At 53.0% G+C, this 24,547-nt stretch overlaps 1 protein-coding gene across 2 annotated transcripts in view; it reads left to right on the top strand.

Moving 5' to 3' along the window:
- The window catches only part of LHX2 (LIM homeobox 2), a 19,395-nt gene extending 3,325 nt beyond the window's left edge, over nt 1-16,070 (top strand). Inside the window, exons 4-5 of one of the 2 annotated variants that reach the window (XM_035016655.1) lie at nt 5,578-5,783; nt 15,751-16,070. In XM_035016655.1, the coding sequence (XP_034872546.1) occupies nt 5,578-5,783; nt 15,751-16,038 (494 nt within the window). In that variant the 3' untranslated portion in view covers nt 16,039-16,070. The remainder of the gene's footprint in view (nt 1-5,577; nt 5,784-15,750) is intronic. The other variant, XM_035016656.1, reaches the window with a different exon arrangement.
- The last annotated feature ends 8,477 nt before the right edge of the window (nt 16,071-24,547 follow it).

Below are 24,547 nucleotides of genomic sequence, written 5' to 3'. Positions count from 1 at the left end.
ATATCTATATCTATATCTATATCTATATCTATATCTATATCTATATCACTCTGCATACTCTAGCCCTTAGATTCCCCAGTCCCTAAGCACCGGACGACCTGGCAGAAGGGACATTAGGCTCCTGGGCTCCAGCCCGTGCGCACTCGGCTGGAGTGGGAGGCGAAGGTGCATTTGAGTCTCGCTGACCCCCGTGCAGAGCCTCGTCGCTGAGAAATTTTTCAGAGGTAGCTTTTTGGTTTGGGCCTTTCCCCCACTTTGCTGGTCGGAGAGTGCAAGCACAGAGAAAGCAAGGTGGAGCCGACACCAGACTGGCTCTGGGTTGGCGCGGCTGAGGATGGGAGCTGGGGCGATGGATGAACTGACGAGGCAGGGCAGCGAGGGTCCCAAGAGAAAGGACTGGCGGTGGTGGCCGGTGGGGGGCCACGAGCTCGGCCTGGCGTTTGGCCTGGTCCTGTGAAGTGTCCTGAGGGCAGCAGGCTCGGGAAACTTGGGCCCAGGACCCTTATGAACCAGAGCAGGTCGCTGAGCCCGGCCCGATCCTCCTGCTCCACCAGGTCTCGGTTTTCCCTGGGCTCCTTCCTCCGAGTTCCGGGCGCTGGTTTGAGAACAGCAACCCTCGGAAGCCGGCGCCCGGGATGAGCCCGGAGTAGGCCTGGCCTCGCGCGGGGAGTAGGGTGGAGGGCTCGTTTCGCATTTCCGGCATCTTTGAACCCCGGGCCGTTCCAGGAGACGCTCCCCCCCACGCGCCCCTCCCCGCTCAGGACAGCTGCGGAGGTTCTGGGGCCGGCACATTGAACCGTCAACATCTGCCCGACGTCTGCAAGGCCGGGAAAGGTTTATGACTCCCCGGGCTTCTGAACTAGATAGAGTTTATTTGCCATTATTTTCTTTCTTTCGTTTGCGGCAGAATCGGATTCGGAGATTTTTGTTTTCGTCTTCCTTTTCCCCTTAGTCTAATGCACAAGTGGAAAACAAAACCAAACAAAACCCCAGGACTGTGGGGAGAGGGCAGCCGCGGGAAAGAAGGCAGCGTTATTTTGATCTTTTAAAAATCTGAGCTGGCTGGGGGAGGAAAATTCAGCCGGTGCGGGGGCTCCCCTGTTCGCTCCAACGAAGTTGCTTGTTGGAAGATGGATGGACGTATGTGTCTCCGTGTGTGGAGCTGGGAGGAAAATGCAGCCCCCAGTTTAGTAAATGGTGAAGTGGCCATAGGCAGGTCGGTGGCAGCAGATTAAAGATTTGTTGAAGGTTCTACCAGAGATGCCAGCTCTCTAAAACTTCCACCCCTCATCTCTCACCACCCTGAAAATAGACTAAACCGAGTCCAGGCCAGGTCCCCCAAAACAAAGCCGCGTCTATTTATCAAATGGGGCCGGCCCCCAGTAGGTAGCCCCAGGCGGCCTGGGCCACAGGATGCAGGGTGAGTGGGATCATGTTTTTCTAGTAGGCAGGTTAGCTACCGGGTTTGGAATAGAAAGGTAGAAGGGTACAGAAATTTATTTGTGCTTTTTGCTGCTCTGCCGCCTTCCCTGGCGAGGTCCGGCGGCACCGAGCAAGAAGATGTGGCTGGAGGCTGAGTTTCAAGGGAGCTGGCACCTCTACAAGACATTCCCCACCCATGCCATCTCCTCGTTTTTTTCTTTGACCCCTCTCTCTTTTTTTTCCTTTCGACTCTCCCGATCCCCCTTCCTCTCTGTCCTTCTGTGTGTTTGTGTCCCGGTTTCTCTGTTCCGGTCTTTTTTTTCTCTGCCGGCGCGCGCGTCTCTAGCCTTGGCTCGGGCGGTAGAAACCACGCACGGCGCGCCGGCTGTGGCCGTGCCGCTCGCTTATTCGGGGCTCCCGGGACCAGGCTGGGGAAAGCGGTCGCCTTCCTGGCCGCGCGGGCCCGGCCAGGCCTCCCCCAGGTCTGGCTCCCGTTCTCCTCCCTCCCCTCCCGGCACCGGCAGGAGAGGAATGGCCTCAGTGTGGGCCGTGGGGCCGCCGGGACTGGAAAGGGGGCCGTGGAGGGTGCGTCTGCGGGTGGTGTGTCTGAGCAAGAGTCTGTGCGCGTTTCTGAGTGTGAGGACGAGAGCTTGTTGGTGTGCGTGTCCCACACGCAGGGGCCCAGCCACTCCGACCCTTCGCTGTGCGGGCCAGTCCGGTGGCGGAGCGGCGGCACCTTATTCCAGGGCGGTGAGCTCGGGCAGCATGGGGTGAGACGCCGTCGGTGCGCCCAGCCCGCCGCCGAGGGAAGGGCAGCCAAAGCGGCGGGGCGCAGGGTCGGAAAGTCCTTCCGGGGCGGTAGCCACCGCAGCCCTCCTCTGGCCGCCCCTCCGGAGCGAGAGCGCAGCCCCGGTCGCAGAGGCAGAACTGAGACCTTCCCCCACCCCCGAGCCGGGCCGCCCGCCGGCCTGGGGCGCAGACGAGGCGCTCGGAGCCCGCGAGGGGTCGGGGCCGCGCACTTTGCGCCGGGGGTTTGTTCGCCACGGCCGCGGGAGTCCCGCGCGGACCGGCCGGACGCCCGGGCCTCCCCCAGCCCCAGCTTTTTGTGTGTGTGCCTGGCGGCGTAATTACTGATTTGATTCCAATCCATTATTTAGACAATTGAACCTACAATCTCGTCTTTAGTAAAATGAGGCGAAGTCAGATTTGATTACAGGTTCAGTCCCAGCGACAAGAGCTCGAAACCCGATGGGTTAATAACAGATCACGAGTAAATTATTCATGATTTTACGAGCTCTTTAGCTCCATTGAATCGGCCTAATTGAGAGGAAAAAAAAAAAAAAGGGAGAGAGAAAGCCCGGTCCTCCCCCTCCCCTCGGCCCCTCGCTCCTCCCCGGATCCGATCTTGGGGAATCTCGACCCGGCCGGGGCGTGGGGGGCGGGAGTGAGGGCGCCTGGGGTACAGGACAAATCTGGGCCCAACGGCGGCTTCCAGGCCGCCCTCACTTTCCCGGCGCAGCACCCCCGCTGCGGCCGCTGGCCTACTCGGCCTCCCAGTCTTGAGCCAGCTTCTTTGCTGCCCTCCCTTCCTTTCCCCTCTCCCCCCTTTTCACCACTCCCCAGCCAGTAAGGCTTCGGAATAGGCTTTCCGGCGGGGACCTGGTTTCCTTGAGACCGGGGATTCAGTTCCTTAACCTGGACCCCCCACCACACATTCCCCTCTTTTTCCAGGCCTCGCTGTCCCCTTAGGCTCTCTCTGTGTCTCTCCGGATTTCTTTCTGTCTTTGTAGCTCTCTCTCTCTCCCGCTCTCCCCATCTCCACTGCTTCCCTTTCCTCTGTCTCTCCTCTTTTTCCTGGCTCTGTCCATCTTCCTTCCCTACCCCCTCTTCTTTACTCTCTCTCTCTCCCTTCTGTCTTTCTACCTCTGTTTCTCTCTCCTTTCCGTGCCCTTTCTCTCTCCCTCCCCCAAACCACCTCCCCCCTAGATCTAGGCCGCACTTGGGGCACGTCCCTTGGGTACATGGGGCGCCAGGGTCCCCACGGAGCTCATTAACAGCAGCAAGGCCCAGGCGGGGACTGGGCAGAGGGTTGGGCCCAGAGATCCCCTGTGGGGAGGCCTGCCCCACCTCCCATGGAGCTGGGGATGGGGACAAGAGGAGCGTCGCTCCCCCAGTGGGGGGGGGGGCGGGCAGGGCAGGTTCCATGGAGTCCGTTTGGAGTCATTTTCTGATCCCTTTTACATTGCTGGACCCCGTTCTTCACTCAGAGTGCTTTCAGTGGGAATACAGCCAAGGTGGGGGACTTGGGTGCCTAGGTGCAAGTGCAAGGGACCCTTAGTAGCCACTTGCTGACAGGTTCAAGGTTAGTGACAAGACCAGCGTCTCGCAAATTCTTTCTGTAAGAGACTGCTCCCCACCTGAGTAGTGGGTGGAGTAGGTCACCAGGAAATCGGGAGTACTTCTGAAGTGGTTTTGCCAGATGAAATGCAGGATGCCCAGTTAAATTTGAATTGCAAGTAGACAACAAATAAATTTTTAGTGTAAGTGTATCCAATGCAATATTTGAATTATAAATAAGCAACAAATAATTTTTTAGCATAAGCCTATCCACTGCAATGTTTGAATTTTAGGTAAACAACAAATCAATTTTCAGTATAGGTATGTCCCGTGCAAAATCAGAGGCATACTTAGAAACTGTTCGTTGTTTATCTGAAATTCAGATTTAACTGGACAACCTGCATTTTTATTTGTTAAACCTGGCAGTTCTATTAGGAGCATATCATGGGGCACAAGATACATCCCCAGCTGTCTGCTTTAGGGGGACTGAATTCATCTGCTATGAGGTTTTCCCCAAAGTAAGACCTTACATGCAGGATGGCTCGGGATGTGATGAAGGAATCTTGGAGAGGAGTCGTTCATGTTCCCATCAGGCACCAGGTTGCCAAGTAACTTTCTGAGGCCTTAGGTTTCCACCCCTGTCCCTCACCCCCATTGCCTTCCAGGCATTGGCAGCTGGGCCCCAGCTGGGCCCCTTCTGGAGGGGGACTGGCTCCCCAAAGAGCCATGCTTCATCTTTGCCTGCCTTTGTGGCTTAGTGGAAGGAACCGGGCAAGGACTGCAGTGCTGAATCTAGGCTCAGCCCTTACCGGTGGTGCGGCTGGGTACACATGGCTTCGTTTCCTTTAGCATCTGTTTTCTCATCTCAAAAATGAGATGAATAGCAGTAGCCACCTCTTGGAGCAGTAGTGAAGGCCCCATGATGTACATAAGGCCAAAAGCATACCCTCGGTGTCAGATACATGTTAATTTCTTCCTCCAACTTCCTTCTCTTTCCGGCTAGAATTCTGCCACTCTGTGAGATTTCTAGAGATCGCTTCACCTCCCTGCCTCGTTCAGCCAGTCTGTATAACTGGGAAGCAAGTGCTTGTCCAGGGCGGGGGGAGAGGAATAAACTACAAAATACAGTTTCCAACCTTGGCCCAGTGCCCATGGCCCAGGGTCAGCCAGAATTTCGGGGCTGGGGAACTGATGAGGGTGAAATCAAAGTGAGTGGAGAGAGGTCAGTCATCGACTTTCAGGTGCCCGCCCCAGACACTGGGTGGGGTGGGGGGGGGGGACTGCAGACAGCCTCCTTCCTTAGGGAGTGCAGGGGGAAACGGGGAAGAGTGTGGGCCTGGGAGCCCTGCACATGGCTCCGTCCTCAGTCAAGTGCCTTCCGTTTCTGAGCCTCAGTTTCCACATCTGTAAAAAGGAGGAAATAATGCGAGGCTAATAGGGTTGTTTTAAGGATTCAGTGAAAATATGTAAGGCTTTTAAGCACATCACCTGGAGTCAAATCAGCCATCAACAAGTTGTAGCTGTTGTTCTTACTCAAACACAATGGCTCAGAATGGTTTTTGGACTCTCTTAGAGGTGGGTTTGAATCTGGCATTTCCTAGCTGAGAGACCCTGGGCAGGCGGCTCTCTGTGAGCCTCACGTTCTCCTATAAATCTAGAAAATGGGGATAATATTTTCATCTCAGCGTGGTGCAGTGCATGCGGTGGGGTCCTGAAGCTAGAAACTTTTGGTGGCAGGCGGGGCAGGGGCGGACTAGGCAGTGTAGCGGGGGGCGGGTCAGGAGGTTCACCTGCCGCTTCTGCGTGTCCCCTCCCCAGCGCTGAGCTGCAACGAGAACGACGCGGAGCACCTGGACCGCGACCAGCCCTACCCGAGCAGCCAAAAGACGAAGCGCATGCGCACTTCCTTCAAGCACCACCAGCTTCGGACCATGAAGTCTTACTTTGCCATTAACCACAACCCCGATGCCAAGGACTTGAAGCAGCTGGCGCAGAAGACGGGCCTCACCAAGCGGGTCCTCCAGGTCAGCTGGGCCGCGGCAGGGGCTGAGGGTGGGGGCACCGGGGGCCTCCAGGGCCTGGAGCCGAGCCCCACAGCTGCCGTGGGCCTTGGAAGGACCTTCCACCCACCGTCTGCTCTTCTCTTCGTCAACCGCTGCTCCTTCTCCATCTCTTCAGTCTCTAGCTGTATTTCAGGGTTGTGGGTCCCCCCCCCCAACTTTACCTCTTCTCTTTCAATGTTTTGTCTCCCAACTTTTCTATTTTGTGTACATGTGTCCCTCTGTTCCTCTTTGTCTCCGCGCTTAGCCTCTTTTCTTTCTTATAAACAGTTCTTGGTTGCTCTTTATTACTTAAGTGACACTCATAGTGTTCATGTAGTAAAAGGTTCAAGCGTTTCAGATAAATCCAGAGCATCCCAGGATGCCCGTCCAAGACAATTGCGTTAGCTGTTTGCGCCTTTTGCTTCTTGCTCCTCACTCATCCTCTCTAGCTCCTCTTTCTGTCTCTCTCTAGATTTTTCTTGTCTCTTTGTTATTTCTTAGACTCTCCCAGAAGCAAGCTTTGGGAGGGGGGATGTGGGCTGATCCCCTGGGTGGGCCAGGGAGGCTCATCTGCCTGCGGGGAGCTGGAAGCAGATGGGCACCTCTGAAATGCAGCAGAATTGCACTTGTGAGGGTGCTTTCTGCATAGAGAGGCTCCAGAGCTTTCCCCAGATTTTTGAAGGGTCTGTCCATACCTCAAAGTTGTTAAGAAACACAGTTTGGGGAGTCCCAGTCTCCTGCATTGTCCAAATTCGTGACAGAGATTTGGGCCACGACCTTCTCAGATCTTTAGCTCCTCCTCTTACTCATTTCATGGTCCTGGGCAAGTCATTTAACTCCTCTGAGTCTCAGTTTCCACATATGTAAAACAGACACAAGAAATTATCTATACTGCAGGCTTATTCGAAGAGCCATTGGGATAATATAAGCGTCCACCACAGTAGCTGACACTTAACTGATCAGTGGATGGTAGCTAAAAGTAACATTAACTAGATTAATTAACTGGTATTAACTAGTATGAATGATTATTCTGGTCACTGGACTTCAGTTTTCCTATCTGTACAACCATAAGGTGGGGGAGAGTATCTTTCTTTATAGCACAGTTTAACCCATTTATTCCTTAGAACGTGTGGTCGTAGGGATAGCAAAGCACATTTTGGGGTAAGAAAATCAAGAGATGAAGATCTGACCGAGGTCTCACGGCAGGAGGGGAGGTGCTGGGATTCGAGTCCAGGCCAGTCTGATTTATCCTCCAGCCCCGGGTCATTGGGGACTGAGGGCTGGGGGACTGGGACACTGAGGGGGTGAGGGCGACGATGATGGACACCAAGGGCTGCACAACTGCCCTAGATTTCCTGCGAGTATGGCGGGCGTGGGGGGGAGGGTGGCCTTTTGGGTGTGATGGCGGTGGCGGGATGGGACTGTGACTCCGGCGCTGGTCGGTAGATCCCCTGGGAGCTGGGAGTTCCAGCCCCAAAGCTGGGTTGGCCCTGCTGCCTGCACCCCTGCGCATCGCGAGGGGTTCTGGGGCAGCTTGGTCCCTGGCGGGCTCGGTGACGTAGCCAGAGGAGGCGAGAGCTGGCCAATGGGACGCTGATGCGCCGCTCTGGGCCCACCCCCTGCTCCGCGTGGGCCCCGCCCTCCTGTTTGGGTCCCTTTTGCCTGCGGATCCCTTTGTCCTGGGCTTGAGAAGGGGCAAGGACATTGCTGTGCCCAGCGCGGTCTCGGATCCCCCTTGTTTGCTTCCCTTAGACTTTACCTTCTTGGGTTAGGTCTGGGGACCCTCCTTGGCACCCCCGCCGTTCCTCAGCCCTGAGCGAATTTGGTCATCCGCCTCTTCTCTGGTTAGTAGGATACTTTGTCCCTTCCCCTATCTAGAACCCCTTAGGGCAAGTTGGTGAGGGCCATTCAGTGAGCCAACCCCTGGGAGCAGGCCAGGGCAGGAGCAGGGACTTGGAGTGAAGCAGAGCTTCACTCCCTGGCGGTGCATCTTGAACAGATCAGTTACCCTCTCTGAGCCATAGTGTTCTCACCTGTAAAATGGGCACCATTAGGGCATATACCTCTCCCAGTTATCCTGATTAAATGGTAAAGAGTAAGTGCTCATAGCTGAGTCTGCATCTGGATGAGGAGCCACACTCTGTTGGTCTTTGAGGCAGGAGGCTTTATTCCCCGTTTTAGGAACAAATCAGGTTTCCAGTATAGTTGTCTCTCATTCTTTTATCTGACCAAATATCTATTGGCACCAGGCCTTGGGACGCAGAGATGAATGAACCACAGTCCTAGCCCTGAAGAAATTCACCCTCTTAACTGTAGAAATAGACCTACATTCAGTTTCCCCATAGTGTGATCAGTTGGGAGGGGGGGTTCTGTGGGAGGCCAGAGGAAGAACTGACTGTTCTTCGTGTAAGGAAAGGTTCACCTGAGGGACCTGGGTGAATACTTGCCCTGTGCCTTCCTCCCCTAGAATCCTGAGCCAGACCCGCTCACACCTGTATGCCCCCTCCACCACGGGGACTCAGGAAAGCCAGAGGCAAGGAACTAGTTGAGGGAGAAAAGCCCTGACAGTTAATGGTGTGTCTCCTAATCAGTAAATGTTGGAGTGCTCTACTGTGTGTCAGGCACTTTGAAAGGCCTGTGAAACACATTTGCTCGTTGCGTTCTCACTGTCAGGCAGCGTGATAACCTCCTCCCGGCTGTATGGAGGAGAACATTGAGGCCCAAATAATTTCCACTTGCTTCAAGTCACACTTTGCTAGTACGTAGCAGAGCTGGATCCAAATCCAAGCCTGTCTCTCTGGTCAATCTCTGGCTCTTTCTCCACTAAGCCAACCTAGCAGTGACTGCCTCTGAGTGTGAGTATCATCGAGGGCCTGTGTGTTGTTGGGGGTGGCCGTGGTCATACCCATAAGGCATACCAGACCACTGTTCTCCCTCTTCTCAGACCTCCAGATCTCTCGCACTGATCCTTAATATCCCCTAACAGCACGACTGCTCATGATTATGCAGCAATTTGCAAGGCATTATTTTTCCAGCCATTCGTCTGCCTTAATATTTTCCTGCCCATTTTACAGACAAGAAGCTTAAGAACTAGTGAGATGAAGTGATTTGCTGGAGGTTACAGGAGCCAGGCACTGGCAGGGTGGGGCTCTCTCCCAGGGGTTCTGACTGCTGATGGGCTAGCTGGGGGAGGTGGGATAGGAGCCGTTTGGGGCCAGGCAGGTGGTGGTGTGGCTTTGGAAGGTAACAGACTGGTTCAGGTCCTTTGGGACTTAGTAGCAGTGCGATTTGGGCACTTACCATCTCCCTGAGCCTGATTCCTTATCTGTGGAATAAAGGTAATAATCGTTTGTGTCTTGAGAATTCCTGAGCATTGAGATAATGAGTGGGGGAAGCGTCCAGCACAGTGCTGCCTGGTATAAAGTAGGTGCCCAGGAAATAAATGGTTCCTTCTCACTTGTCTACACCAGCTCAGTGGCACTAGGCCTTGGGTACTCCCTGCAGGTTGTAGTCCAGCTCAACCCTTCCGAGAGGTTCTCTATGCAGGTTGAGGTTGAGGCTGTGTTCTCGAAGGTGAATGATACAGGATGTGTGTGTGTGTTTGTGTGTGTGTGTGTGTGTGTGTGTAGGGGCATTCTGGGCTGTTTCTGAATCTGTTATACGTAAGTACCACCAATATGGTAGGCCTGGGATGCAGTATCCCTGTTGGAATTTTGAGTCAGCTGATGTGAGGTCCAGGCTCAGCTCTGCCGCTTACACTCTGAGCCATATTGAGCAAGTCACTTAACCTCTCTGAGCCCCAGTGGCCTCGACTATAAAATGGGGATGATCATAATATTCATTAGGTGTTTTCAAAGGGTAAATGAGATGACTTCAAGTGTGATTTATAAAGTATAGATTCGGGACTCAATGCACATGAACTTCACACACATTTACACAGTAGGGTTCAGTCAACCAACCTCTCGCACTCATTAAAAAAAATTTAATTATCTTTATTTTGCAGATGAAGAAACTGAGGTTCAGAGAGACTAGGACCCTTGCCCTCAGTCCCACAGCTAGTAAGTGATGAAGCCATGAGTCAAGCCCAGATCTGTCTGATTCCACAGCTCTTTCCAATATAGCACAGTGTAGGGACTGGGACCCTCCTGTCTTGGATCTAGCTATAGAAAGCAGCAGTGCAGATGGAGAGAAAAGACGGAGTGGGTCATAGATGCCATGTCTTGGGAGCAGAGCAGGAATCCTGTTGTAGAGCCGTAAGTGCAGAAAAAGTGCTCAAAATTATCATCAGCGACAGCATGGCCACCACAATTCTCACTTTCTACTCCTGGGCAAGGTGACTGGGAGAGAGAGCGGCCCCTCGGACAGAGGTCCATGAAGACGTTAGTCTTTGCAAATGCTTGGAGACAACTCCTCAGCACATAGATGTCCCTCCGAGTTGCCTCTCTTCCTTCCTGGGAAAGGGTCAGGAAGGCAGAATAGGCCCTGGGCTTGGGGACAGGGGTGGTGAGCTGATTGATCTGGATGGGTGAAAGTCTCCTTAGAGTTTCCTGGTGTGACTTTGAAAGAAAATACATTTTAACCATCAACGGTTTACAAACATTCTTCAGATGACTGGTTAGTCGTCACTAACTTGTGTGAGCACCCAGGAACTGAGGATGCTAACTTTCCTCTGTTCACTCATTTATTCAACAAATACACTGATCTTCTGCCTTGTTGGGAGCGGGGGCGGCGTGACCCAGACAGTGAGTGGGACCCGCTGGAGCTGCAATCCAGAAGGGAGACAGATGTGCAACAAATAATTACAAATGGCAATAATGTTAGTGCTTACCTTGTAAGGCACTAATGAGTTACTATGTGCAAAATGCTGAGAACCTTCCGGAGATGATGCCTGGTACCTAGTGAATAATATTTGTTGTTATGACTTTATGAAGTTGTTGTACCAGAGGACGTATTCTTTTTTTTTTTTTTTAGATTTTACTGTATTTTATTTTTTAAAGATTTTATTTGTTTATTTGACAGAGAGAGACACAGTGAGAGAGGGAACACAGTGGGGCGGGCTGGGGGGGTTGGGAGTGGGAGAGGGAGAAGCAGGCTTCCCACGGAGCAGGGAGCCCGATGCGGGGCTCGATCCCAGGACCCCCTGGGATCATGACCTGAGCCGAAGGCAGACGCTTTACGACTGAGCCACCCAGGCGCTCCTAGATTTTATTTTTAAGTGATCTCTACACCCAATGTGGGGCTTGAACACACAACCCCAAGATCAAGGGTCGCACGCTCCACCCACTGAGCCAGCCAGATGCCCCGGGTCATATTCTTTTTATTCTTTTTTCCTCACATCACATTCATCACAAGACATTAGCCCCGCAACTGCCTGGAGTGTTTGTGTCGTGGCTTTCACTTACCCCATCTGGTCGGACACTTTGCATGCAGCCATTAGTTTGATGTTATTAAAAATGCTGCAAATGTAAAAATGAAATCTTAAAACAAAAAAAACAAAAAAAAAGGAGGGGGGGTCTGCTGGCTGGCTCAGCTATAGAGCATGTGACTCTTGATCTCAGGGTTGTGGGTTTGAGCCCCATGTTGGGTGTAGAGAGTACTTAAAAATAAAATCTTTTTATTTTTTAAAAAGATTTATTCATTTATTTTAGAGAGAGCACATGCGTGCATGCCTGCGTGGGGGGGGGGGCAAAAGAAGAGGGAGAAGAAGAGAATCTCCAACAGACTCCCCACTGAGCACAGAGCACCCCCAACGAAGCTGGGTCCCAAGACCCTGCGATCATGATCTGAGCTGAAACCAAGAGTCGGATGCTCAACCGACTGAACCACCCAGGCGCCCCCCAAAATAAAATCTTTTAAAAAAAATGCCAGAAAGGACATCTTTGGGCATGAAGCTTTTATATTGGGGCTGGTTTCCTTAGTGACCCAGGAAGGGATTTGTGAGGCCAAGTGGGTTTCCCACTGGTCCTCTTGGTCCCCTCAATGAAAGAATCCTAGGGAAGGGAATTTGTGAGGCAAAACACAACCTGCAGGGCCAGTGGGTGTCTGAGGAGGGGCACACGGTAGTGTGGCCTTCATGCACCCAGGACTTCCCGGAGATCCCCAGGGCACCAGGCTACGGGACCCCCCCACAGCTGAAGAAAGGGGGCTGTCAGTTTAGGAAGATGGGTGGGTGAGGGGCGCGTGGGTGGCTCAGTCCTTAAGCATCTGCCTTCGGCTCAGGTCATGATCCCAGGGTCCTGGGACTGAGCCCTGCATCGGGCTCCCTGCTCCGCGGGAAGCCTGCTTCTCCCTCTCCCACTCCCCCTGCTTGTGTTCCCTCTCTCGCTGTGTCTCTCTCGGTCAAAAAATAAATAAAATCTTAAAAAAAAAAAAAAAAAAAGATGGGTGGGTGGAGCAGATCATCTTCTTGCATCTGCCTTAGAATCTCAGCTTGTCAGAACCCTGAGAGGCCGTAGAGATGGCGTGCTGTTGTCTGACCCTCTTCGTTGTGTGGGTAGGGAAACTGAGGCAGACCTGGAGGTAAGGGACCAGCACAAGGTCACTGGGTTGGTCAGTAGCAGAGCCAGAACTGGAAGCTGCATCTAATGCTTTTTTCCCCTGCACCACAGTTGCTTTTGTGTGTATTCACTCATTCCTTCATTTCTTCGCTGACTCACTCAGGATCATGTGGTGGGGAGAGCATGGACTTTCTAATGGCCGATATTCCTGGATTCCAGTCTCAGCTTGGCCTCTGTGTGACCTTGGGCAAGTGACTTCACCTCTCGGAGGCTCTCTGGTTTTAAATCTATATAAAGTAGTAGCCCCTACTTGGCTTCTCCTGGAGCTGACCTGTGACGCCACACGTTATAGGGTGGCATGGTGCCTGGCACAGAGAGAGCATAAGTGGTATCTGTCATTACTACTTTTTTTTTTTAAAGATTTTACTTATTTGAGAGGGAGAGAGAGCGAGCACGAGCACGGTGAGGGCCGAGGGAGAAGCAGACTCTGCTGAGCAGGAAGCCCGATGTGGGGCTCGGTATCAGGACCCTGGGATCATGACCTGAGCCGAAGGCAGATGCTTCACCAACTGAGCCACCCAGGCGCCCCTCTATCATTACTACTACGAATTCAACGCACGTTACTCATTCTTCATCTTTCCCAGTCCCCGTACCATATCCCAGGGACATGAAGATGACTTAGACAGGGGCCCTGCCCCAAGAGCCGCTTGGGAGGAGACTTTTGGGAGAGAATTCTGGTGAAGCCCTGGGGAAGGTGAAAAACAAACCCAACACGAAACCCCACAGCAGCCTGGCTTTGGACTGAGTTGGTTTTCATCCACCAGACTCCCGGTGCCTCAGTCGCGGAAGATGGTGTCATTGTTTACAAATCACTGTTAGGGGCAACAGCGGGAGAAAGAGCAAATGGCTGGCAGCTAACCGGTTCCAGCCCTTCCCAAGGGCTTGCAGCCCTGGACCTAGGAGCCGCGCACTGCCCCCCCGGGGGCTCCTTGCTCCAGCCACGGCTTGGAGAGACACACACAGGCCAGGACAGTGGCACAGGGTGTCAGACCTGATGTGAGACTTTGGGGGAAGTCGCTTCCTCTCTCGGAGGGCCTCTGGAGACTTTCCCTATCGAGTTTTGCCATCAGCCATTCCCTGGGCCAGATGGACAGAGTCTGACACTGAAGATATTTCTGCAGGCCAGGCAAGGAAGGGCTCCCTCTCGTAACAAGAGCATGTTGACAGTGGTCTTAGAAGCACTGTACTTACCTGCAAGCCTCCAGAAGAGGTGATGATGGGCTTGGTTTGGCAGAAGGCCTGGGAAAATGTGCTTTCTTCCTGGAAGACCCAGCGTGCCGGGGAAAGAGCTTTGTTTCCTGACTTCACAGGGTCTGAGTCTCTCCTTACCCCTGGATTCTCGTGGATGTGCTTTTTAATTGAGCCCAAATCTTATCAGGCCACCAGAAAGGCTAGTCAGACACCACAGGCCCCCATACGGGGGTGGTCCCCAGGGGAGGGTGGGGCCAGGAGATAGCCCTTCCCACCCATGCCTGAGACACTGAGAAGACTAGCAGATGCAGGCACATCTGGAAATATGCAACTGGACACCCCAGAATCTGTAGAATTCTCTAAGGCCCTTTGTTTTATGGGGAGGCTTCTGGCGGGTGTTTTTCTCATGCAAAGGGAAGTGAAGGGGCCTTGACTTTCAGGCTTCTTTTCTTTGGGAGATACAACTCACCCCCCCCCACAACACACACACCCTACCCGCCCCCCCCACCACCAGATTTCCTAGGCCTCACTCAAAGTACTTTGAGGACCTCTGGGTACAGCCAGATCTCTCTGTGCAGTTAGACTGGCGGTCAATAGTTGGGGTGGGGGGTTGTGCTGTGAAGATGTGTTTCTGTGCATGTCTTCCCCAGTGCATATAGTCTCGTGTGCAAAGGTATTGGGTGTAGATGGATTGCATGTCTGTGCCCAAGGAAAAATGGTAAACACTTACTCTCTCTTTGGTATTCTTTTCATACCAAGCTCAGTTCTCATGGCACAATGCACCCCACCTCCCTCATAAATGATACTGGGGCGTGGTCGATTTGGAGAAGGAATCCCGCAGGTCCCCACCTCCCCGGACTGGCTTTAATCCGGCAGCAGCTCTGCCCACCCCACCCTGAAACCTAAAACCCCCGGGGGGTCCAAGATAGCCAGTGGCTTCTCCACCTGATGGCGGTGGGGAGTGGGACTGCTGTCTCTTTCTTCCTCAAAGTAACTCTTCATTGACTGATTCCTTTGTGTTCTTTACACCACTGTGGTATTTCCCACTTACCACGAATCACCTTAAAAACTGTACCAACGAGAACTTATGGGATCTGTTGCCCGCTTAAAGGCAATTGCCAAGGGGGGAAAAAAAGGAATCTCTCAACCATTGTGAAAAATGATTTGGTTTGTGCACATCTTCCGGAACAACGTTATCCAATAGAAAAGCAACGTGAGCCACATGTGTAATTTTCCATTTTAAATTTTTTAGCAGCCACATTCAAAACACAAAAAGAAACCAGCAAAATTAATTTTAAGGATATATTTTGTTTAGCTCTGTTTATCCACAATATTATCATTTCAACATGTAACCAGCATAGACATTGGTATTGAGGTAGCCTACCTTCTTTTTTTTCATACCAAGTCTTCAAATCTATTTCTGTGTTTTCCCCTACAAAGAAGCCACTTGGCGGCCAGTCCCATTTCAAGTGCTCAGTAGCCACCTGTGGTTAGTGGCTACCATACTGGAGAGTGTTGCTCAGCTCTGGAACCTTCTTTTTTTTTTATTTATTTGACAGAGAGTGGGAACACAAGCAGGGGGAGTGGGAGAGGGAGAAGCAGGCTTCCCGCTGAGCAGGGAGCCCGATGCGGGGCTTGATCCCAGGACCCTGGGATCATGACCTGAGCCGAAGGCAGATGCTTAACCAACTGAGCCACCCAGGCGCCCCTCCCCTAAAATTTTTTTAACAGTTGGTTGGAACATTAACATCTACACAAGTTTCAACCTTTTGGTGTAAGTCTCTTAATTAAGTCTTTTTTTTTTTTAAGATTTTATTTATTTATTTGATAGTGAGAGGGGGAACATAGGCAGGGGGAGTGGGAGAGGGAGAAGCAGGCTTCCCGCCGAGCAGGGAGCCCGATGCGGGGCTCGATCCCAGGGCCCCGGGATCACGACCCGAGCCGAAGGCAGACGCTTAACGAATGAGCCACCCAGGCGCCCCAGCTCTGGAACCTTCTAACAGAAAGAGAAACCCAGTAACTTAGCCATTAGAGAAAAGGAAATTTTTATTTTATTAAGAGCAAAAATTGCCAGCCCAACTTTTTAATCCCCCTCTCCACAAAACCCAGATTAGCATCTCTGGGGGAAATGCTCTGCAGCTCTCCGGATCCTGCCTCCCTTCTCCTAACCAGCCCTTCTCTCTCTCTCTTGCCCCACACAGGTCTGGTTTCAGAACGCTAGGGCCAAGTTCAGGCGCAACCTCTTACGGCAGGAAAACACGGCTGTGGACAAGTCGACAGAGGCAACGTTGCCGACGGGGACGCCATCAGGGCCGGCCTCCGAGCTCTCCAACGCCTCGCTCAGCCCCTCCAGCACGCCCACCACCCTCACAGACTTGACCAGCCCGGCCCTGCCAACTGTGACGTCCGTCTTAACTTCTGTGCCTGGCAACCTGGAGGGCCACGAGCCTCACAGCCCCTCACAAACGACTCTCACCAACCTTTTCTAGTGACTCACGCCCTCCCCCCCCCCCAATTTCTTTAAAAAAGAAATTATCTTTAGTTGAATTCCAAGTGTATTTTAAAATAGAGGCTTTGAGCAACTAACTAACCACATTTTAGGATCTCGCCTGGAAACAGAGGAGGAAAATAATTGTGCGTCCGGCTAATGCAGCAGTGTGGACTTGAAGAATTACTTGGAAAATCTATCTGCAACACAACATTTGTGTCACTGTACAGTTTTGTGGACTGAGCGAGGAAAAACAACAAATAATTTAAGTTGGCTAGAGCTTCTGTATTTTCAAAGACTGCCACGTGCCTTAGGAATACTGTTTTATCTCCATACTTTGGATGACTTGTTCATTTTTTCTCTCCCTCTTTTTCTCTCTGTATATTTATGACCAGAGCAAAAATGTAAAAAAAAAAAAAAAAAAAAAAAAAAAGTTTGTTACTTTGAATAGTCCTAAAAAGAAAAAAAAAAAAAGGAAAAATCAAACCCCCTCCAACGGTCGCTTTGTTGTTTTAGAATTTTAAGGTGGAAGTCTGTTCGAATATCAGAATTTGTAAAATCTAACCAGTAATAAAACCACTTATTGAAACTAGTTGGTGTTGCTGTTGTTTAGTGGGGTGTGAAATTCACAGGACTTAAGGGTCTTACTGAAGCCCAGACATAAATTCCAAGGTCTTCTCTTATTTATTTATCTATAATATTTATTTATAATATGCGTGGGGCCCCCTTTTCTGTGCCAGGCTTTGGGCTGCTTGTTGAAATCCGGAGATTCCTTGCCATCAAGGAATATAGAGTGGAGGCAGGGACAGAAGAGATAATCTCAACATGGTGTGATATGTGCCAAGTGGAGAGTATGTCAGTGAAGTACCATTAGTTCATTCATTTGTTCTCTCAAATACTAAGTACGCCCTGCTGAATACTTGTGATAGAGGTAAAATGTTATCATACCTGCCTCTTCTGCTCTTCTCTGGGCTGGAAGGGCGTGTCAGGCAATGAAGAAAGCCTACCCCTATCAGGAGTGAATGCTGTCACCAAAGGGCAGCTCAAACTCCACTTTTCCTAATGAATTTAAAAAAAAATTAATCTCCCAAGAGGGCAGAAGCAAATGAATTTGGCTTCTTCACTACGGCTCGGGCAACCTCAGAAACCCACAGAAAGGACACATCCAGGGAGGACAGAGGATTAGAAGCAGGCAGAACGAGCTCGGAATCTCTATTGTTGCAGTGTGAGCTGAGAGATGTCATTTCACTTCTGTGAGCCTCCGTTTCCTCAGCTGGAAGATGAAGATAATGGCCTTTACAGACAGTTCTAGTGAGGATGAGGCAAGGTGTGCTGAAGGGCCCAGTGGAGGGCCTGGCATATAGTGGAGGCTCACTGTGTTATACTGAGTCACAGACAGGTGACTCGTAAGGGTGTTGCAGGTGGAGATCAGAAATGTGTGTATCCAGGCATCGCCCGTCATTGCTGAATGCATCAAGCAGGTGTGGTGTCTGTCCACTGGACATCTTACACCCCTGATTTCTTGCTCTAAACCCTGCTACAGAGCGCTCTGTTACCAGCTTCACTGAATGCCAGTAGTTACCTAGCAAAATGTCCTTCAGTGTCTGAAAACCCAGAGGGAAAATCATAGCTGTCTTGATGAGAAAACAGCCAGGAGAGATTGGGCAGGGGAACAATCCAGCCCAGGACTGGGGTCCCTCTCCCGTCGTCCCTGTGCCATCGTGGTTGGGACAGGGTTGGGGAGGAATGGGCTGGGAGTGCTTAAAGCCTGGACAGACCCACCTCCTGAAATGTTAAAAACACACACTCACCAACACTACTATTGTTACTGTTATTTCATGCCTGGAAAAATGGTAGAAGCTCAATGAATTTTTTGTAACTTCTATATTTTTCTATTATGTGTGTAAAGTGCACACATCTGAAATGAACACCTTGATTAATGTTTTCCAAATGAACAACCACCACATAGACACCACCCAAATCAAGATAATAAGACATTGATGGCACCCAAAGGCTCCCTTGGGCCCCCTCCCTGTCAATCCCTCCCAAGGTGGCTCCTATCTGACTTCTAGCACCATGGATTAGCTTTATCTGTTTTTGATCGATACATTTTTGCTGAATGAATTCAGGATTGCTCAAGATTAGCCAACTTGCCTGAGGTCAGGCAGCTTAGTGGTGAAGAAGCCAACATTTGAACCAGGTCTGTCTCCAGACCCCACGTCCCGTCAGCTGGGGTAATAGGATCTGTATCTCAGTGGTGGCTGCGTGAGAGAATGCGAGCAGAGGGCCTGGCCCGTGGATAAACACACAGATACGACACCAGGTACTCCCAGGGACTTACACATACGTGCCCACAGACACCACGCATGTACGCCCTGGAGACACTCGTGGGTAGATAGACCCACAGGCTAAGGTGCTTACACCCAGACAGCCCCACACAAAGACACACGTATACAAATGCTCGCAGGCAGACATAAACAGGCCCAGACGCTCACAAATACATCTAGCCAGACACCCAGACCACCCCACACGGGGAGACCCGCACACAAACCCAGATGTGCACACATGCAAACATTTGCAAGCACCCAGACGCCCCCGCGTAGCCTGGTGGTGCCCCCTTGCTCAGGCCCGGACAGAGCCAAGTCTGATCCCTATCTCGCCTGTCAGCACTGCCACCCAGATGGAGCAGACCCTGGAATGATGCCCGGGGGTCCCCCACCCCCTACACGGGAGCAACGTTAGAAGCAGGGCCTGCTGTCAGGCTGGGGATGGGGGCGCTGTGGAGAAGACATGGCTTGAGAGACACACACGCTGAGTGAGAGACTCCGAAAGATAGTGATAGTGACAGGGAGACAGGGGAGTGTGGCAGAGAGATGGTACCGGGTCTGGGGGACAGAGAAAGAGTGCGACCCAGAGACGGGAAGGGACAGGGACAAAGACGCAGGGGGCAGGAGGCAGAGAGACAAACGGATCAACCACAGACAGACTTCTGAAAAGAGAAATAGCAACAGAGTAGTGAGGAGGTAGAGAGACAGACAAAGATGGGGGCCAAGATTAAGAGTGTCAAGGCGCAGGGGACAGATGACAAGACAAAGACAGAGATTGAAAAGAGAAGCCTCAGAGATCAAGGGAGACCCTGGGACAGATTCAGAGGCTGAGAGAGACCAAGGTAGAGAGCCAGAGCCGAGAAACCGCGATGGGCACTTTGAGGCTGAGAAAGGGATACTCTCAGAGACCTAGAAGGGAGACAAATAGAGTCTCAGGCCGAGGGAGAGGCGGGCAAAGGAAGGCAGGTGCTTGACGGGGAAGGGGCTGAGGCTGCCAGCCCAGCTCGGTCTACCTGTGGTGGGACTGAGGGAGTAAGTGTTCTCATCATTGCCACCTCTGGCTCCGGGGCGTTGTCCCCACCTTCCTGCATGATGCTCCGACATGCTGTGAATGTGGGGAGTCTCCTGGTTCTTGGGCCCCACACCCAGGCCTGGCACTGGGCAATCTGCAGGAGCTGAGGTCTTGGCCATGACTTTCCTCCCGTCCTGTCCCACCCCACCAAGTCTCCTTTTCCCCAGAGTGGGAAGGTCTGGGGCAGATCCACTGTCTTCTCTGCCTTGAAAGAATTTTGGCAAGGTGCTTAGCCACTCTGAACCCCAGCGTCTTAATCTGTAAAATGGGGCCAACAGTATCCAGCTTACAGGGGGTACTGTCAGGACCCCTGAGAGAATGTGTACACGCCGTATTTGCGGTTCGACCAAATACGAGGGGAGCCACAGAGATGTGAGGAAGTGTCCTGAGAAGAGGGGAGAGACTCCAAGGAGGAGATGCTATTTGAGCTGGGATCTTGGATAAACCAAAGGTGACTGAGTGGAGGAGGGGAGCAGGGGAGCATCCCCGGCTGAGGAAACAGCCAAGGCCCAGGCAAGAGGGCACACAGCACATCCGGGAGTGGAGAGTAATGTAATGGTGGGGCTGCCCCTGGACAGGATGCCTCTGACATCCTGACATCCACAGGCTGCAGGATGAACCAGCCACTTTCCCACCTTGCACTTAAGTTGGAGTCCCATACGGCAGAACCACCTTTCTGGAGAGGAAGTGTTTGTCGTTGTGACCTGAGGGTCCTGCTGCAAGAGTGGACCCTGCCAGGCTTCATCTGTCAGCTGAGGCCCCAGGGAGGGCTGCCTTCTGGCCCCTGGGGACTCTAGGAGTGCCAGCAGGCCCTTCCTACCTCCATTTCTACCTTTCCCCGGCTCTGCTCCTCCCTTCCTCCTTGGCCCAGTGCTGGACAATGGGGACTGGGAGCATGGAGATGGTTTTGCCTACAGCCCCTCCCTCTGGCCCCCAGGGCTATCTAGGAGACAGACGTGCCAACAGCCACTCACTGCCCAACATGAGGGAATCCCAGGGCGTTACAGGAGCCCCCCACCCCCCACTCCCGCCCCCCGGAGGGAGGGGCTGGCTCTGCAGGGGGTGAACATCCCAACCCAACTTGCCAAATCTTTATAGTTATGATCTCACTGAGTCCTTCCCACAGCAGTATGAGGCAAGGATTATCATTCCATTTCACTGAGAAAGAAGCCAAGGAGAAGTGTTTTGCCCAGGATCACAGAGTTTGGGGGCCACAAAGATATCTTCATTGCAATTCAACTAATCCAGTTGGCATGTATCAATTCCTCTGCCATGCCAGGCACTCTGGCTGGGGACAACGAGAGAGACAGTTCCAGTCATCCTAGGGTCTTGCAAAAGCAGACTGAATAGGAGGGTAGCTGGGACTGGGGGTGCGAGATGCAGAGGGAGCCCAGAAGAGGCTACTAGTAGAGACTGGTGTTTGGGGGACTTTGTGAGTTGGAAGATTGGGCAACTGACCTGGAGGTGTTTGGGGCCACAGGGGGATTAGGGAGAGGACAGAAGCGTATGCTCAGGGTGTGGTATTTTTCCACCAGTGAACAGCACTCACGTGGGCAGGAAAGAATCACTGCCAATTTTGAGAGATGGAAGCAGCCTCAGAGAGCCTCTAGCCAGAGCTGTGCTTTAGATCCACTCCGGCAGCTTTCCCCAAATACCCTTCCTGGCTCTCCACCACTCACTGGGGAGGAGCCCTAGCTGGTGTATCAGTCTTATAAAAAGCTTTTTATTATGAACAATTTCAAACATACACAAAGTAAACAGAAGAGTCTAATGAACCCCCTTGTACTCATTGTCCAGCTTCTACCATTATCCACACTCACTCATTCTTACAACATCTATACCTCCACCCACTGGCCACTCCCAATTCAATGATGATGAGGAGGGTCACCTGTGGGTTTGGAAAAGTCCCTCAGGGATTCAGATTGGCAGCCTGAGTTGGGGGCCGCCCACCTGGCCCCTTCATAGGGATGAGCAGGGGAAGCTCACAGAGGGGAAGGGACTTAGCTAAGGGTACCCAGCCAGGAAGCAGCAGAGCTAGGTTTATCCTGCTTAAGGACACTTACTGAGTGCCAGGTCCTGTGTTGGTCACTGGGGAGGCCAGTGAGTACGATGATGACTGCCCTCCCAGAACTCAGAGACTAGTGGGGGATACAAATGTCAAACAGCCTCACAAGTGACTTCCTAATGATGTCTCTGAGAAGGAATATGTGGGGCCATGACAGCATATACACAAGTGAGGGAAAGGACCGCTTCCTGGAGACAGGTGTCACTGAGAAATCAGATTAAGTGAGTGGCAATTAAATCAGCAAGTGGGACGGGGAGGGGGAGAAAAGGGAGTAACAGTGTGTGCAAAGGCCCTGAGCGGAGTTGGTCCAAGGCATTAAAAGGTCTGCCCCGCCGGTGTGGCTGGGGCTCTCAGAGCAAGGGCCAGAATGGTGGTTGGGGGGGGGGGGGGCGGGGGGCTGGGGACACACCATGGGCTTTCCTGGCAGTATGCTTGCGTGTTCACTCCAAGAGCACCAGGGAGTTGGGAATGATGAATCTGGGCAGGAGGGGACAGGTATGGATGAGAGGAGGCTCTTGAGGTCAGTCAGATGATCGTCAGTCAGATCTGACTGGGTGGAGGCAAAGGAGGCAGACTGGGTATGGGGAGGGGAGGGAAGCAGGGGGCAGAGCCACAACTGGGTAGACTATGGGGCCCTTCACTGCAATGGGAAAAGTCACCGGGAAGAGGGTGGGGGGAGATGATTAGGGATTTGGGTTGGAGCTTGTTGGGTTTTTGATGCCTTAAGACCTCAAAGTGCTGGCCGATTCTTCCCTTTGGGGACTCCAAGCCACAGGAGAAAGACATGAACAGGCCCTGGGGCATTAACCCATTGCTTCTCTTCTTTGAGCCTCCCGTCCCTCCTGAGCAAGTTGGTCCTTAAGCTGGTGTTTGAGACTTGGTCCCAAGCTCGGCCCTGCCCACCTCTCTGGTGCAGGACTTGGGACCCACCCATCTCTGGGCTTAAAGCCAGCCAAGTGCACCAAACTCATCCAAGCTCTACATGCTGGGTGGGCCCCTCTCTGCCTAGGGGTCCAGCCCCTCAAGAACTTCTGCTCAAATGCCCCTCCTTTCTGGAGCCTTCCCTGGGTGGGCCTTCTCCCCTCCTGCCCCTGCTATAACTCTGCCCCTCTCACCACACAGGTCTGGAATGGTCTCTGCGCCCCCACAAGTGCCCTCACCTCCACCTGGCAGCCAAGGAGGGTCTGCACAGGTGTCCTCATGACACATCTGTAGTAAGCGAGCCAATTCATGATGAACTAGGTGCATGTTCTGGGATTATTTTACTTTTTCCTGCCACTGTAAGCTCCATGACTCAGTGTCTCTGTCTCCATAGTACACCCAGACGATGCCTGGCAGGTAGGGGGTGGGTCCTTAACAAATATTCTCTAAATCCTGGAGTGAATAAATGTCAGTAGGGGCAGTCACTGGGGTGTAGGGTCTAATCCTTAGAGCTTTGGCCATAGACCCTGTCCTGCCACTCAGTGCTCCCAGGATCCTGGGCAAATGACTTACCCTCTGAGCTTCTGGCATTTTAAATCTGTAAAACGGGGGTAATGGGAACACCCGCTTCCCAGAGTTTTGGGAAGCCCGAGTGACAGAACTCCCGCAGCCACAGCGCAGAGCAGAGGAACGCTCTCTGCGGGCCAGCTGCGGCGGTTTGTTGGGTGCTGTCTCTCACTTCGGGCACCTTTAGGAGCCTCTAGGGCCAGGAGCAGAGGCGAGGCAGGCGGCTCCCCTGTGGGCTGGCCTCCGAGGTTCTCAGAGCCCGGGATGGGGGTGGCTTGGGGCGGTTCCGGGCAGAGGGGGTGGCTGCGGGCCTGGAGCTGTCGGAGATGGCCCCTGGGGACCGGGGAGGGGGCGGAAGCCGGCGCCGAGGTCGGATCCGGCGGGGTGGGGAGCCGAGACATCCTGCGGGGGCGCCCGCCGGGACCTAGGGAAGCTCCCAGGGGAGCGGCCCCGGCACCGCGGCGCTGGGAAGAGGGACGCCGGCGCAAGGCGACGGAGCCCCCGCAGGGGCCGGGCGGAGGGCGCCCCCTGGCGGTGCACCGCGGCATAATCCCGGAGGTTCCCACCCCTCCTCCTGACCCACGTTGGCGGGGCTAAAGAAACTAAAGAGACTCCCCGGAGAGAAATCAGAGACCTGAGCTCTATTCCGGGCTCTGGACACTTTCCTCGGTTTCAAAACGGGAGGGATAATTTGGAGTCCCTAACGTATGTCAGGTCTAGTGGCTGGGACAGCACGGAAGCGCCCCCCCCCCTCCCAGTGCCCTCGTTTGGGCTTATTCCTGCGGTCCTATGGGCAGGGGTGTTGGGCTCAAGCCTGAGGGGCTCCCCAAGCAAGGGAAGGTATGAGGTGGTGCAGTTCCAGGCACTCAGCCTGGGCTCCCCGAGGGGCTCGCTCTGCCCCCCAGTGGCCTCCGTGAGCATTGGAGCCTGTGCGGTGTGTGACGGGGTGGGGGCGGGGGGAGGTGTAGTGTGCATTGCGGTGTGGTGGGTGTAAGGGGGGGGCGTGTTCTGGTGTCGGCGTAGCTGTGTGTGTGGTCATGCTGGTGTGGGTGTTAATTTGAGGCTGTCTATGTATTTGTTGAGATGTGTGTGTCTGTGATCAGGTGTGTGTGTTTGCGTGTGTGTCTGTATTCAGGGGCGTGTGTCCATGTGTGTCTATGTGTGTCTGTGATCAAGGTTGTGTGTGTGTGTGTGTGTGTGTGTGTTTGAGATCAGGTGTGTGTCTGTGTTCGGGTGTGTGTGTTTGTGTGCACCTGTGTGTTCCGGTGTATTCAGGGGTTCAAGGTGGTGTCTGTATGCTACAGGTTGAGGTGTGTGTTGGGGTTGAAGGGTGATTGGGCCTGTCCATGGAGGGGGTGGGAAACCCTAACCACATTTCCTCCCAGCAGAGGGACGGCCAGGCCCCTGCCCTGTCCTTTTACTGTGACCCCTCAGGACTACTATTTTCTTTACCTCTGCCTTCCCTACCCCCCACCTGTGCCTCAGTCCAGCTCTCTACGCCTCATTTTGGAGATGAGGAAACCAGGCCCCAGGACGCTCCACCAGAAAGCCGTGGAGC

Source organism: Mirounga leonina, unplaced genomic scaffold (assembly GCF_011800145.1).
Source record: "Mirounga leonina isolate KUSES-001 unplaced genomic scaffold, KU_Mleo_1.0 Mir_170, whole genome shotgun sequence".
Taxonomy (NCBI): domain Eukaryota; kingdom Metazoa; phylum Chordata; class Mammalia; order Carnivora; family Phocidae; genus Mirounga; species Mirounga leonina.
Note: the sequence above shows the minus strand (reverse complement) of the source record. Positions and strands in the feature narration are given on the sequence as shown.